The sequence below is a fragment of the Bactrocera neohumeralis genome, chromosome 4 (genome assembly GCF_024586455.1).
Source record: "Bactrocera neohumeralis isolate Rockhampton chromosome 4, APGP_CSIRO_Bneo_wtdbg2-racon-allhic-juicebox.fasta_v2, whole genome shotgun sequence".
NCBI lineage: Eukaryota > Metazoa > Arthropoda > Insecta > Diptera > Tephritidae > Bactrocera > Bactrocera neohumeralis.
The window spans coordinates 14193856-14210831 of NC_065921.1; the positions used below are offsets into that span (position 1 = coordinate 14193856).

At 34.0% G+C, this 16976-nt stretch overlaps 1 protein-coding gene across 1 annotated transcript in view; it reads right to left on the reverse strand.

Annotated features, from left to right (window-relative positions):
• The window catches only part of LOC126755280 (protein sax-3), a 236083-nt gene that overhangs the window by 98784 nt on the left and 120323 nt on the right, over nucleotides 1–16976 (reverse strand). Inside the window, exons 2-3 of the mRNA XM_050467729.1 lie at nucleotides 8522–8643; nucleotides 4499–4679 (exon numbers count right to left, since the gene is read on the reverse strand). Of these exons, the coding sequence (XP_050323686.1) occupies nucleotides 4499–4679; nucleotides 8522–8643 (303 nt within the window). The remainder of the gene's footprint in view (nucleotides 1–4498; nucleotides 4680–8521; nucleotides 8644–16976) is intronic.

A 16976-nucleotide genomic window follows, 5' to 3' on the forward strand; every position in this document is an offset into this window, starting at 1 on the left:
TTGTCAGTATTTGTCGCACATTTGCTCAGTCCTTATTTTATGCTTTATTTTTTCCGACTTTTTATTTTCCATATTTTGCTGACTGCTGCTGACATAAGCTCGGCGTCGCCTGCTTTATGCTGCCTTGCAACATGTCAGTCGTGTCACTTGTGTTTCAGCGGCGGCGTCGTCTTCCTTTTTGTTGTTGACTTGTTGAAGTATTTTTGTCACAGAAAATCTGTGGTTTTCAACGATTCTCATGTGGCACGGGTGGTGTGTGCGGGGCAACATGTTTTGTCGTTGAGTAGTTGCAATTGGAGGAAATTAGCGAGCTCATATTTTAAATTTAGCTGTTGGGGATTATTTACATAAATACATTTGTATGTGGAAAGATGCGAATATGTATGTATGTATCACGGGAGTACGAAGTATAGTTTTGAGAGTCAAAAGGAAATGTATTAATATGAGTACGAGTATGAGTGTGATCATGAGTATTAATAACGAGTGATCCAAATAGAGGTTCTTTTTTTAATAGCCTCTTACAGATCACGCAAGAGTCGTGTCACGCTGTCAGGTTATTTTTGTCCAGTATTGTTTGACATTTCATCGTGAAAAGACCTACGCCTGAACAACGTTCACAAATCATTCAACTTCATTACGAGAATTCATTTATTTTGTAAAGAATGTGTTTCGTGAGCTTCGCTCAACTTATGATCAACATAATCGGCCTACTGAGTGTACTATTCACAACACCATCAACCATCCTGAGACCAAGCATTCATTATTGGATAATATTCGATCGAATAGACCGCCTCCAGCATACAAAAATATAGTTGCTGTAGCTCAGAGTGTACACGAAGACAGTGAAGCATCGATTTATGGCACATCCTGATGCATTTTACGTCCAGAACTGAAGACGTTCGACCTTCGCAAGCGATATCGCTTCGCTCCAAAACGGTTAAACAACGGTATGATGTGACTTGCGGATCAGTGGCACCAATTTTCAATCATCGCATCAATCAATGGATTTATTGAGAGAACACAGCAGATAATATCACGCTTTAGGCCAGTGAATTGGCCACCAAGATCGTGTGATATCACATCGTTAGACTTTTCCTGTAGAGACATGTAAAGTCTATAGTCGATGCGAACAATCCCGCTTTGATTCAGGCCGTGAAGCAAATTATCACGCGTATCATTCGCTAGTTACCAGTCGAAATGCTCGAACGAGTCATCGAATTGGACGAAATGGATGGATTATCTGAGATGTAGCCGCGGCCAACATTTGGTAGAGATAATCTCCAAAAAATAAGTTCCAAAGAATGTTCTTTCGAATGATAATAAACATTCTCCCATTAAATTTGAATTTTCTGTAGTTTTTATTTAAAAAAAATAGGTAACCTCGAAATGGATCACCTTTTATAAGCTAAAGAAGTTCGGCCTAAACAAGTTTGTGAAGATATTTTTACAACTAAAGAAGTTTTCCATACAAAAACTTAATTTTTCCCGGCAAATTTTTATGGCAACTATATACTATAGTAGCTCGATCTCAACGTTTTCTTACTGTTGCCTTAAAAAATTATTCTGGTCAAATTTCGTGTAGATATCTCGTCAAATAAAACAGTTTTTCATATAAAAATGATTTTGATCGTACAGTTTGTACGGCAGCTATATGTATGCTGTAGTGTTTCGGTGTCAACAATTCCGACAAATGAACCCGAAGAGAAAATTATTAGAGCCAAATTTGAGATCTATATCTCAAAATCTGAGAGACTAGCTGACGTATATAAAGACAGAGGGACAAACGGGCATGGCTATAACGACTCAGCTCCACATGCTGATTATTTAAATGTATATATTTTATAGGGTCTTCAAGATTTCCTCTTGGTTATTGCAAACTTCGTGGATACCATATTCAAAATATAATTAAGAAATAAATCAGAAAACGAATATGAAAACAAATACACAGTAATTTCTCGCAATAATTTCCTCACACTACGAATAACCTCACATTCAGGCGCAAATTGCTACCACCTGACCGAAAAAAAATAAAAGTAAATCTGCTACACAAAAACACACCCACAAGCGCCACAAAGTGCTGAAGTGCTTTTAATTATAATTGTTGCCATTGTTGTTGCAAACATTTACGATTCACCTTGCAGAATAATTCATCAAAATGCAAAGTAAATTCAAACAATCTGTCTAGCGGCTGACTGATCGCTGATTCACCAAAGAACGCAGTCATTCACAGCCACGCAGCAGCAGAGAGTAGTGGAGCAGGCAGTGGAGCCAGGTAGCTGGGGGTAAGTTGTGAAATTGTGTCTATTGCATAGGCTTACGGGCGGACAAGTTGGCGCTTGGGCCACCATGGGTGCAGCGGGCGCTTTTACGATTACTACCACGTCAGGTGAGTGATTGACTCACTAACTGACTGACTGCCGGACTGCCTGTCGTGCTGTGTATGTGCGCACGGGCCTGAGCATAGTAGTTGCGTTGTTGCGAGCAATCACTGAGTGACGTGTGTATGGCGGCGCAATTAAATTGCGTTGCTGCTCTTGCCAGCTGTGCAACTTTCAAAGCTTTAACACTTTGCTTGCGGTCAAAATACACGCTGAACTTCGGCAAATCCTTTGAAAATAAACAAACTCATTTTTTACCTATTTTCTCAAAACTTTTTTTTTGGAATTTTTTTCTCACTTTGCAGCGAAGTGTGCTTCACTGCATTTTGATGAGTTTTTGTTGTGTAATTGTTGTTGTTTTTTGCGGCTTTTTGTTTGTTTGCCTTGCTGCGCTCGCTCCTGTCTTTGTTTGTACGCACTTGCTGGCACTTAGTTGTTGTTATTTGTTGTTGCGGAGTTTGTTATTTCTTCTCGCATTTTGTTGTTTTCATTTCGTCATTTTTACTATTTTTCCGCTTTAATTCACTTTCATCATATCAACCACAAAAGTCATCTTCCATCTTTCATCTCTCAACAACAACATTAAATTCAACTATACGAGTAAACTTGCAACAACCGCTAGGTGGGAGATTGATGTTTTATGTTGCACAACAACAATAGAGGAGAGACTTTTAACGGTGTAATTAAAGTTTTGTTTTCTGTTTCATTTGAAATTTCATGAAGTTCCATTAGACAGCGTATGAGATATATTATGGTTTCAGTTATTCCAAAGAAACTTTGAAAGAGACGATGGGTAAATAACCACAAGAAACACCAAAGAAGCGATTATTTATGCCGAAGAGGGTTATTAAAAATTAATACTAAACGACGGAGGGCCTATTGATTTCTGAAACTGAATAAAATTCAATAAGAACTGTTTAAATGTATACAAAACTATTTTCTCACTCTTTGATGTGATATTTCTTATAGATCTTATTTTTGTTTTGATCTTGGTCTTTTACCTTGAATTCGATTATTATGACATGAAATTGTATTTTTTTGAGATCGAGGAAATAGGTCACCTCTCCCCTTGAAAAAAAGTTCTGTGGCTGAATAACAGTTGTGCGAGCTAAGTGCATACTTATGTATATAAGGAACAGGTCTCTTTGGACATGTTTGATCGTGCGAATACTGATCCCACATTCATCTAGAGCATTTTAACTGCTAAAGCCGCGCAACAAACAAGGTGATGCTCATTTTTTAATCAATATTTTTTTAATCATTAAGGAGTTCTATTTGGCCGTATTGAGGTATTTGTGTGAGAACATACATCCAAAATGCTCGAAATTGTGAAAGAAAAAGCTTGGAATCGATCAAGAAAAGAAGTCCTATAAAAGAAGCTAGAGAAAAAAAGACGAAAGGTCAGAAAAAGGTTGTTCAAAAGCAAGAACCCGCAAGATTGACGACTTCAAGGGAACAAATTTATCTCATTCATATCATTTTTCTCTCCACACTCTGCTATTTCAACAGTTTCTCATTTTTAATATTATGTCAGAGTAATCGGATTCATGAAGATTGGATAAGGATGTCATTGTCATTCAATTTCTCTCTCAAAACCCAAGAACTAATGCTGATAATTGTTTTTAGGCTCATTCCTTTCACAATCGCTTATCTAAAGAGGACCAGACTTTGAGAAGGACTTCTGAACTAAATATTATAGAATCGAGGTTAACGCAATATTGAGAATCCTACCTCTATTTCCATAACTTTAAATCTGACTTCAATACATACAATTTACACAAGATTTAATACTAAAAACTCGCAGTCAAAAGAAAGAGAAATTTAAAAAGCCAACCACTCATTAAAATTAACCTAACAAGCTTGCTAACAAATTTAGGCGCCACAAATTAGCACTTAAAAGTACAGTTGCAAATCCCGTGTTAAATACCAAACGCAATTCACACATTGCTCTCGCACTTAGAGGAAAGAAGACAAACTACAAAGGAATGGCACTAAATTTCGCAGAGCACCATGCCCACACTGCCTTCTTGGTATTTTTAAGAGTAAATGCTATGTGTATTAATTAAAATAAGAGAAAATTGTTATTTTCTTTGTGTTTTTTGCACTTTTCTTCCACTTACCGGCAATTTGTAGCGTGGCCTTCCGACTAATCGCCTTGCCGACATGATTCTTGGCCACACACCAATAGACGCCGCTGTCTTGTTCCTTTTTGCTCATCATCGTGCGATAGAAGAAGAGCGCACCATCCTTGAAGAGCACGCGATGCGATTTCTTTTCATTTGTGTTGACCGGCTCGCCATCCTAAAGAGAAAAAGAGCAAAAAATCATAAATTAATTTGAGGAAAATATTTAAGTGGAATTTTTGTAAAAAATTAAACTTTGAAAAAATCAAAATGAAACTTTTTTTGGATGAGACACCAAATGATTAGTATAGACTTAAAAAAGTTAAAAACTAATTGGTTGGAATAGCTCCAAAACAGTTTAGATAAGCTGCATTAAAACAAACCATAACCAATCAACAACTAGTTACTCTATAATATCATGCTGTACAGAGTCTCGATTTGGTTCAATTTGAGTAGTTATATAACTAGCCCTCACATTTTATATGTTTTCGATCCGAATAATCATCACTTTACTCAAAGCGATGCAATGACTTCTGAACTGGTTGCCAACTAGTCACAAAATGTATAATGTGAAACTAGTATATTAGTTTAACAATATCATTTCTTGATGATGGGTTCAAAATACAATGAATGCGGTTTTAGAATACTCCGCACTTAAATATGTATATAGGAACATTCACACCACTTGATATGAAGTCACCCGATGATATCAGGCTGCAAAAGACAAACCGCAAATTTTTTTCCAAACTTTACAAACTTTTGCGGTTTAACTGCGCAGCTTCTGTGTTTCTGGTGACAAAAGTGAAACTCAGGTGCAGTTGAATTAAAATTTACACTGTAGGTGGCAGGCTTAGAAGAGTGTGTTACGTATGTGTTGCATGCCACTTTCGTTTTCATGACTTACAAACACTTTTGTCTGCTGTTGCGACAAATGCGGTTACCTTTAGGTTTTTGTTATTCTGTTTTTGTGGTTTGGTATAATTTTTCAAGAAAAGAGAGCAGTATAATTGCATTGAAAGCCGGTGGTGAGGTAAGGTAAAATGAGTCATTTAATTGTAAAATGAATTTAAAAATGCCTTTCAGATTATTTTAAATTTTTGATGTTCTTATTTCAGCAAAATATTATGATACATAAAGACATATACAATGGAAGAAAGAATAAATAAAATTTTAAATTAAATATTTGGGTTCAAGAAAATAAGGTATCAATTGGGCAGGAAGTGAGATAGAATGAGTTGAAATTAAGTAGCAATAAAAGAGAATACTAAGGAATACACTGGAGTGAGCTGAAATAGAATTCAGAAATTCAAAAGTATTTATTAAATTGAAATAAATAGAATTGAAGCAGAACTTTGTATGGGGAAAATAATCTTAAGTAGCGAATTCACCCGAATATTTAACTTTTTCATTTCACTAAGTATATCTTTAATAAAAAATTCATTAAAGATTTAAGTAATAACTAAAATTTTAAAAAAATTTTAAAAGCAACAATTAGTAGACTATCGTTCTGGCTCATAAAGCAATAAAGCTTTTTTTTAATCGCTTAAAAAGGTATGTGTCTTCGCTAAAATCTTATTATCATGCCTGAATGTAGGCAACGTTTCAAAATATTTAATTTTTATAAAGTAAAATTATTATTTTATTGCTTTTATCTATACTTTAAAGGAATAATGGAACGAAAACCGAAAAATAAGCTGCATAATAACTATAAGGTTACTGTTATTTCTTTTAAAAATTTAAAAAATATGATATGAAAATTTAAAAGGGAAAAAAATTGAAAACAAAAAAAATAAATATAGTATGTACCTAATGATAGGCAAACATGCATTAGTGTGATTTAGTTACCCGAGACAGACATGTAGTAACAATACCTGTAAAGGTATCATTATTTAAACTCAAATACTAGCTTTGTTTCAAAAAATATGAAAAAGTAAAAATATATGATGTTGTGTGTTATGAGAAAAAATATTATTAAAAACTCTAAAAAATTTTCATAAGAAGCGATTTGGTTAAAGTTTGTCGTCCTCAGATAAAATGAGGCATTTCATGCTTTTCCGGAAGAAAGATTGTGAAAAATGATTTGTTTTCCATTTCAATAATTAATTTTTTAAGTCGACAGAATATTTCGAAGAGCTTTTGTGTAAAAGCTTTTAGCAAAGTTTGTTACCTGTTTTTTAGCTGTGTTTATACAAATACCACAATGAAACATCATAGTATTGTTACCAGCAAAATACTACATTGCTCATATGGTATTTTGTGATTTGACACACATAAAAAATTTGTACCATATACGGTATTTGTTACTAGAACTTTTATAAAAGAAGATTTTCAGGAACTTTCGAAAGAAAACTACTAATTGTTTTAAAATGTTCAGGATTAATTTAGTTATATTTAGTGAATATAAACAAATAATTTAAATAAAGTTACTAAAACAAAGCCACGAACTGCTGTAGTGATTCTAACCTTCACAGATACCAAATACAAAAGTCTAAGAGGTATTTTAAATCAGTAAGAAATTACCTATACAACGACTTAATGGCAGAATTTTAAAATACAGGGTGTGTAGGCAAGATTTATATTTGCCGCCATTTCCATCAATCTTCGCAATTGACGGAGTAAAAACACTATTTCGTCCATATTTTTACGAAATTTTCGAACGGTCGCCGCTATAATAGGAGTCCCTGCAGTTAATCTCACTCTTATATTAATTTTGGGACCGAAAAATTATGATTTTTAGTCTACTAAAAATTACATTTGTCAAACAATCGAAACACTGCGAGGTCTTGTTAAGGAAATATGTACAAAGAATGCAGAAAAAAGTCTAGTGGTCGGTTTTTTTATTTTTGAGTTACAGCTGCTGTCAATTTGACAAATGTAGATTTGAGAAATACGCGTTTAAAGCCAGGCTGATAGAGCTGATTGAGCTCAGTGCCCACAGTTTAAATAGCTGTAACTCAAAAAATATTTGAAATATTATTTTAATAATATTTAATATTATTCTTATAATATTTTTAAAGGCATAGACTATCGAAATATACAAAAAAAAAATTCAGAACTTTTTCGGCTTTTCACTTTAGGTCCACTTAAGTAATTGTCCGAAAGCAGTATATGTAAAAACCGATGCCTACATCTAGGCTGATGTTGGTTGAGCACAGAAAAGCAGAAACATTGAATATCATATTGATAAAATAATATAATAAATAATAATAAAGTAATATGTTGCTAAAATAGTATAAAATAAACACAGCCAAATTGTTTTTGATTCCTTAAAACTAAATTGATGAAAATTAATTTCCCTCTTAAATATAATAAAAATCAATCATTTTTGTCTGCACTGCAACAATTGAAAACAAGCTACCAAAATATAAATTAACAATTCTGCAGACAACTAATCCACAACTCAATATTCATTAGTGGCATTTACAAAAGCTCAAATGCCGTCTAGCCAGTGCTACCACCTTACAGCACAACCTTACGAAAATGCCGCCTGCCGTGAGCTTCTTCTGATTTCATATATACTAAATATATAATATATACATAGATATACAGTTAAATGCACCGCTACCTTTTCAAATTTATTACAATTCAAATTGTAAGCGACTTTATTGCCATGGCATTGCCGGGATTTACATTTTCAATTGTTTTATTCAAGGAAAGTCGAACAAAAAGATGGCAAGAGAAAGCGACGGAAAATTAAATAAAATTCGTGCCACATATGCAGGGATGTATTTGAGTAAGTTTGCAGGCAGAGCAGAGAATTTAATACACTGACGGGCAGTAATCCCTTGGCAAACACACGCACACTTCCATGCTCATATGTATGTGTTGCAGGCTGCTTGCGCCTAGTGAGTATAAATAACGCAAAGAAGCGCACACACAACTACAAATTTGTGCAGGCACATATGTATATATATATATATACATATAAACTATACATATAAACTATGCTCATATGCCAGTATATGTGCCACATGACGTTGTTATCCCTGTTAGCGTTTATTTTCTACAGCATGGACTTACCTTAAACCATTCAATTGTCGGCTCCGGTTTGCCTTCGACTTTGCAATTCAGTGTGGCAGGTTCATTCTTTTTCACAACCAAATCTGTTGGATGCTCGATTATACGCGGTGATTGATACTGAGCTGCAAAGAGAATACGAAAAGAAATGAAAAAAATGTTTAGTAAAATGGAAAAAATCGTTCAAACGGTAAAAAATAGTTTGGTTGCAGGAAAAGGATTGAAAAAATATTTGCGGAAATGCGGTGAAAACAAAGAGATCTCGCTATAAACGGGTATGCGGTGGCCTAAATATACAAAAACAAAAGCAATGTGGCGGTAAATTCATGTGTGTTTGCGTGCCTGTGTGTTGCATGGGGAGCAAACTATTTGCCACTTGAATAGGGTTAAGCATTGTTGGCGTTGCAGATAGCAAATATTTTAGCTGTGTGGCAACACACGCACAAGCACACGTAAGACTACATTTTTATAAATAAATTTAGCATTTTTAAGCTTGCCACACATACATAGGTATATGCAATAAATACGAGTATATATATATTTTTTATATAAAAATACTTTTCCACTTCCTTTTGCTATCCACCGCTGTTAGTAGTGATGTCTAAACGTGTGCGGTTTTATTGTTGCAACGTGTTTGTGTTTCAGACTGTAAGGCTTTGTGTCCTACGCTTTTTGCTCACTAAACTGCTATGACAGCTTTTTTCACAGGCAAAAAAAAAGTTTTTGTATTTTTCAAATTTATTCGGTTTCCTTGATCAGCGTGGCGCTGTAGTAGCACGCAGCTTGTTGGGTGGTGAACGTGTTGATTGTGGAAATTTTATATTCCATTCATTTGCAAAGCTTTGAATAACAGTTTGGACACGAGCTTAGCGAATGCGCTTTGCGAAAAAATTAAAAAAAAAATTGAAATTGAAAAAATATCAAAAAAGTAAATTTGTTTAGTTTCAAAGCCGATCATGATCTATTTATTTATTTATATACATACGCGTATTGCAAACCTTTCGTTTATTTAAACCTGCAATTTACAGCGCAAGGGAATTTTATTGGCACATTTTAGCGACAGTTGCAAGTTTCAAATTTTATTTTTGAATTTGCGGCTGAGTTTTAAAAATTAAATTCCAGTGTCAAATTAAATAAATTGGGTTGAAGAATATTAAAAAAATATATATTTTTAATTAAATTAAAAATTTAGCAGAAAAATACAAAAACTAATAAAAAGTTACAGAAAAAACATAAACTTTATTTTTGGCTAATAAATTGTTGTAATTGAATGTATATACGGCATTGCTTTATCTATTTATTGACGGCTTAAATGAAGAATACACAGAATTCAAACACACAAAACCTTTATAAAACTAAGTCTTTTTAGTAAAAAATACGAATTACAATTAATTAGCATGAAACCTTGTGACAGCGAAAATAAAATTGATATTTTAAATTTAATTTATATGAAACAAATATTTTTTTTATATTTTTTAAAGGATTTTGTTCACTTAATAATTTCCTCAAATCTATTATCTATTTTCAAACATAACGAATGTGCGTATAACATGTTTGAGAAAATTCTCCGAAAATTTGTAATTGATCCGGAAAATAGTATCGCAGATATTAGATTTTTAGATATTAGCGTGTTGCTAAGAATTTTTTCACTTGAAGTAATCGGTTGCTAATATTGGGTAGTCGAAAAAGTCTTTTCGTATTTTGCCAATAGATGTCGTTACAGTCGTATGTCTCCAGTGCTACCAATCACATTGTGTCATACCATATAGTGTTGGAAAGGTGAGATTTTAGGCTTCATTTAACCAGAAAAAAATTAAATTCGGAGAAATTGAAAAAAAAGTTACAGCTGTTCAAAAATGAGTGAAAATAAGGAAGAACTTCGCTATGTTTTGAAATTTTTGTACAAAAAAGGGAAAAATGCCACGCAAGACACCAATGAAATTTGTGAAGTTTACGAAGACGATGCTGTATCAGTTCGTATAGCACAACAATGGTTCGCTTGCTTCCGTTCTGCAAATTTCGAAATATCTACTTACATTGATGGAATAATGACTCTAGCGGAAAAATGACAAAAAATGGTACATATTTGGTTATTTAGGGGAAATCTTTTTGAAAAATCGTGGGAATAAAAACTTTGTCAAAAAAAACCCAAACTTTTTTAAAATATAAATAGCCATCTTGAACCAAAGCATGAGGTAAATGGACTATTTCCCCAAGTGGGATTTCAAAGCCCTTTCGGGTGAGGTACCTCGGGTATTCGAAAATTAAGTGGGGGGAGGACAAATCTTTGTTGTTTTAAACCCTTTTGGGGGTTAAGGCGTTTGCAATAAAATCCTCTTTGTTCTTAAAAAAAGGACTGTGTGGGAACGAACTACCTTTTCCACCCCCAAGCCCCAAAAAGGGGGCCGCGGTTTTGGAGCGGGTTTTCCCCAATGATCCCTTATCTCTCTTTCTAAACATCTAAAAACCTAAAATCCTTTAAGGGGGGTACACTATAGAAGGTTTGGGTTCTTTTAATAATATGGGACTATCCCGGTTTTTTAAAAGGGCATTAAAAGGGTAAAAATTTATTGGTAACTTTTTATTTTAAAAAAGCAAATAAAAAATTTTTTTTTTAATTTTTTTTTTTAAAAAAAAATAAATTTATAAATTTTTAAAATTTTAAAAATAAAAAAATTTTTTTAAAAAAAATTTTTAAAATTTTGAATTTTAAAAAAAAAAAAAATTAAAAATTTCATTTTCTTATGGTAAATAAAAACAAAAAATTTTTAATATTTTTATATTAAAAAAAATATATTAAAAAAAAAAAAATTTTAAAAAATAAAAAAATTATAAAAAAATAATTTTTTTTTTTTTAAAAAATAATATATTTTTTTTAAATTAAAAAAAAATTTTTTAAATTTTTTTTTTAAAAAAATTAATTTTTAAATGTTTTTTTTTTTTTTTAAAAAATTAAATTTAAAAAATTTTTTTTTAAAAAAATTAAATTTTACAAAAATTATTTTTATATGAAAAAAATAAAAAACTTAAAAAAAAAAATGGTATTTTAATTTAAATTGGGAGAAATTTTTTAAATTCTTTAAAATTTTTGTCATTTGCTGTAAATATACCGCTCTATTGATATATATATGGAACCTTGTAAATGTCTGCTGAGTGTCACACCGTACGGCGACGAGGCAGCGGGGCTTGCGCATACACTGTTGGCACAGCAAACAGTTAAGTAATAGAAATATTATCCTGCAATGAGTTGATCAACGACAAAGTCAACTCACTACTGCCGACGGTGAATTGTTGAAGGATGATGTTGCTGCACGACGCTCCGCTCAGCACTACATTTGTGTGTGTATGTATGTGTGTAGTTGGCGCTTGTGTGCCTTTCGGTTGTAGACAAACAACTTGCAACATGACGTGGGGCACGGTAACCACGTTGACGCAAATAGACATTGAGTGCAACCGCTGGGTTGTAGGCAAAACAATCAAATTGTGTGCAGCAGCTAGCATATACAACAACAACAAAGCCAAAAAGAAACACAAAAACAAGAAGCAGCACTAAACTGAAGAATGGGTGGCGAGTGGCAAGTGGTTTGGTTATTGCCAACATTAATGCCACCGACAAAAACCATGAAGTAAGCAACAGCGACAACAAACAAGACAACAACAAGCAAACAGCAGCAACAACGACGTATACAAGTGACATGTTGCAACAACAACAATGCTATTTTTGGCTGCCACAGTTCTTCCACGTACAGCGAAGAGGCAAATTACTGCGTTCGCAGGCAGTTGTTAAATGTTGCACGTACACAGCAGTATATTTGTAGCGACTAAGCATGCCGACACAAGGCTCAGAGACAGAGACATCAATACCCCAGTATACTACACCAATCAAAGCGCTCATACTCAAACTGCAGGTATTTAAATTGCTAACGCCGGCAAAAACAACGTTCAGACGACACTGACACAAGCTAATAAGGAGGAAAAACGCAATTTGAGGAAGAGCTGGAGAGTGTGCCACCACATAAAATCATGTTGCAAGGCTACATCGAATTGAATGAACTATTGCCGGCTGCGATAAGTTGGTTTGGGTGCGACATAGTTTGACGGCGGTCGTTGTTGGCAACCGCCATTGCTGGTGTGTGTGCCTACCAAAGCCACCAAGCGACTTGCCACATCCCATATATGTTGGCGTGTGCAGAGTTTTCGCGGTTTTTCTACACTTGCAACATGTGGCTACAGAGTATTGTAATTTTTTCACCTAACGGTTCTATGTTTCAGATAAAACTAAGCGAGATAGATATATGATATATAGGATATCGGGTGAAAACTCGCCCTAGACCCCATATAACAAACAAGCCTTATGGAGCGGAAGGTACTTCTCAATTTTAATCCTTGCAAGCTGCAAGAGTATGACGTGTTCGGGTATATCCGAACTTAGCTATTCCTTACTTGTTTTAATATGTAAATGAGCGTACCACAGTTGCCACGCGCGGTTACCACTTATTAGGGTGGGGTAATGGTTTGTCATTGGGTACATTTATGAGAAAATATTTAGGAATTTTCAAAGTGTCAATTATATGTAGCTTCAACAAATATTTTTGGAGTAAGCTACGTATGTATATGTGGTAATATTGAAAAGATTAGACTGTGGTGAAACTGACAACAACTTTGACACTAATCAGAAGCATTTTGACATTTGATAATGTCGAAAGAGAAATAGTTGACAGACAAAAAGACATTAGAAACAAATATGATAATTTTGACCACATCATTGCCATAATCATATTTGTTTCTAATGTCTTTTTGTCTGTCAACTATTTCTCTTTCGTCATTATCAAATGTCAAAATGCTGATGACAAAAAGTATGAAATTGAAACTAATATTGTGCATATGGTTCATATCTGTGAAAAATATTAGAATATGTCAGTAATAATGACAACAATTTTGACAGTGGTATAGAAAGTGTCAACGATTAATTTATGGAGAGCAATTCAACATTCCAATAAGGATTATACAAAACAGTCGCAACTATCATGATAATACTTATAATAGTGATGATAGTGAATATGACAATATTTGGCTGCCACGATGATACTGATAATGACAATGCCACTTACTACGGTAAGGTAATGGTAAGAAAGTAAAATACTAAGCGTATTTAAACGGATATTAAAGGAAATATGAATAAATACAGCGAAAGGGAGTTTGTCAAATTGTTTGACACCTAAGATGACAATGATAGTGACAAGAAAATTTGTATCATTATAAAAGTACTGAGGATGTGCAATAAACGAATAACAGATAAAAGGTTAGAGGTTATGATTGAATTTGCAAGTGACAATATAGAAACAAAAAGAAATGATAATGACACAAAGGTAGAAATAAAGGCCGATTATACGGTACTGGGTACTCGAAAAAGTATTTTCGTATTTTGTCAATAGATGTCGTTGCAGTCATATAACTTCAGTGCTACCAATCACATAGTGTCATACCATTTAGTATTAAAAATTTGAGATTTAAGCTTCATTAAAAAAAAATCGGAAAGTTGAAAAAAAGTTACAGCTGTTCAAAAATTAGTGAAAATAATGAAGAAATTCGCCATATTTTGAAATTTTTGTATGACAAAGGGAAGAATGCCACGCAAGCCATCAATGAAATGTATGAAGTTTACGGAGATGATGCTGTATCAGTTCGTGTAGCACAACGCTCATTCCGTTCTGGAAAATTCGGTGTGAAAGATGCACCTCGCCCTGGTCGACCTAGCGTTGGAAATGGCGATTAAATTATGGAATAATGTCTCTGCGGCAAAATGGCAAAAAGTGATTGACCATAATGGTACATTTTTGGTTCATTAAAGTTCATTATAAATACAAAAAAAAGTTGAAGTTTGATTAGAAATACGAAAAGACTTATTCGACTACCAATATATGGTATTGTTATTTAAATTTAAGCAAAAGTAATAGGTAAATTAACAAAATATTAAATATTGAAAACTAAAAATTGGGTTTGGAAAGAATAAAAAGTGCATGAACACCCAACATTTAGACAGCAATTAAAGCCTCTGAAATCAAACCTCCACCAAAAGTTGCCAAACACTGTTTTATTATTATTCGCCTAGCAGCTCTGCAGCCGCCAGTAACCACTCACCTCCAGCCATTGAGCTGGAAGTAATTCATATAAATGTGAGTACAAAAGGTAAATTGACGAATGACCATTAGACCCGAACCACAATCATTCGTGCATATTTTCATTGTCCTCCAAACAATTTGGAGCTTTTCACCATTCTGTGCATGAGTTTGAACAGCATTAGGAACAGCGCCAGCCGCTCACGCAATTAGACACCTGCGGCGAGTGAATATCTCCGTGTTATGGCAACGCCAACGAATTATGTGCGCATTTGTATTTGTGCTAAGCAACTGAATTGGCACGAAGTTATAGCGACTGCCAGAAGGTCCTTACGTTGTTCACTCATACATGTATCAACATTTTTGTTGCACAGTTGGCATTCAGCGCCGGTGAATGAGCGTGTGGTTTGGTCGTGCATGAAATTCGCCAAACAAAATACACAAGCGACCACACCAGCACTCCACCAGCGTGGCCAGTCACTTTTCACGTTGACACAACAACGTCATTGCCATGTCCAGCTTGTTGGTCAATATCACCGTTAATGCCTCGCAGCATTGCTTTTGCAACACGATTGCCACTTGCCTTCGTCGTTGCTGCTGATTTCGCTTTTTATTTCCTTTTTTACGCTTTTCTTCTCGGGGTTCGGTCGTGTCTGTCACGTAATTAGCATACTTTGATTACATTATAATTATGCGAATGGCTGATGATGACATTGCTCACTACCTACTACTCTGCTGTTGCACGACAATTTGCTGCAGGTTCTCGGTGGGGCGTTCTGTGGTGAGCCGCGGAGAGACAGTGGCTGGTTTGCGGGTATTAAATGTGTATGCATGTGTACTGCTCTTACTAAGTACTATGTTATTTAACCGTTATATGTGTGTTGTTTTTTCTTTACGTGGCACGTCGACCCTTTTGCAACACTTTATAGTTTAATTTAATTTCGTTGTTTTTTTAACTTATTTGTGTGTTTCTTTTTGTGCTCTGTATCACTTAACGGTTTACAATTTTAATTGGTAATGACTTGTTATTGCCGCAAACGTTGCACTCGCTTACATCGATACTCCAAAGGGCTCCAGATACTTGACGGTTATTTTCTTTAATGAATTTATCGCAATTAACTTACTCGCATTTTACCTGCGGCAACGTGTTAACCAATGGAGAGAATCGGCAGTGGAGTGGTAGTTTGTGGTTAATGTGAGTAAAAGATTTATGAGTTTTGTGGAGAGGGGATGATTTTGGGAGCTGTAATTCAGCAGAAATAGTTTAGTTTTATATTCGAGGTGGGAGGAAGAAGATTCCTGTAAATCAATGGATATTGATATATAAGCTCTTGAGTTTTTTGATTTTATACCCTGAACAGGGTATTTTAAGTTTACCCAAGAAGTTTTTAAAACCCAGAAAGAAATGTAGGAGACCCTATGAAACATATATCGTGACTATCTTAGCTGTCATAGTCACGTGCGTCTGTATATATGGGAACCAGTCGCTCAGTTTTTGAGATATCAATCTGAAAATTTGCATTTGTCTGTTTGTTCTCAATATGTCACTCATTTATCAGAATCGTCTTAATCGGTCGACTATAGGCTATAGCTGCCAAGCAAATTTACATACCGACTTTCATGTATGGAGAACTTTTTTATTAAACAAGATATCTTCACGAAATTTGGCTGAGATTATTTTCAAAGACAATACTGTAATATCTGAAGAAAATATTCAGATCGAACTGTTTTAGCATATAGCTGCGATACAAACTGACCGATCAAAATCCAGTCCTTCTATGGATTACTTTTGTATTTGATAAGATATCTTCACGTAATTTGACAGGGAATATTTTCCGAGGGAAATGTATATTATCCTAAAAAATTGTTCAGATCGGACGAATATATCATATAGCCTTCATACAAAGTAGCCGCTCAAAAACATGTTTTTGTATGGAATATTTTGTATTTTTGAAATTTTTTTCTTGTTTTAGAATAAAATATATCAGAGACATAGCGTTTAATTCAAAATTTAATGTTTCCAATGTAAGCAATTCAATTTACGCCTAAATGTTGGCAACTGTTTCCATTTAGATTGATGATATACAGATTTTTTAGTTAAGAAGAGTTTGGAAACCAAAAACTGAGGGAGACTTTTTAAGCGAAGGACTGTCATAATATGGGTATTATTTTTTTATACAGAAATTTTAATAACAGAAGATTTTTAGTTTCGTATTTCTTCTGTATTTTCGAATATCCTCATATATCTAGTTACTCTCTTACCCCAAAAAAAGTAATTTTTTGCACACAGTTCCTTCAATTAAAGACACATTTACAATTATTATTAACGCAAACAATTA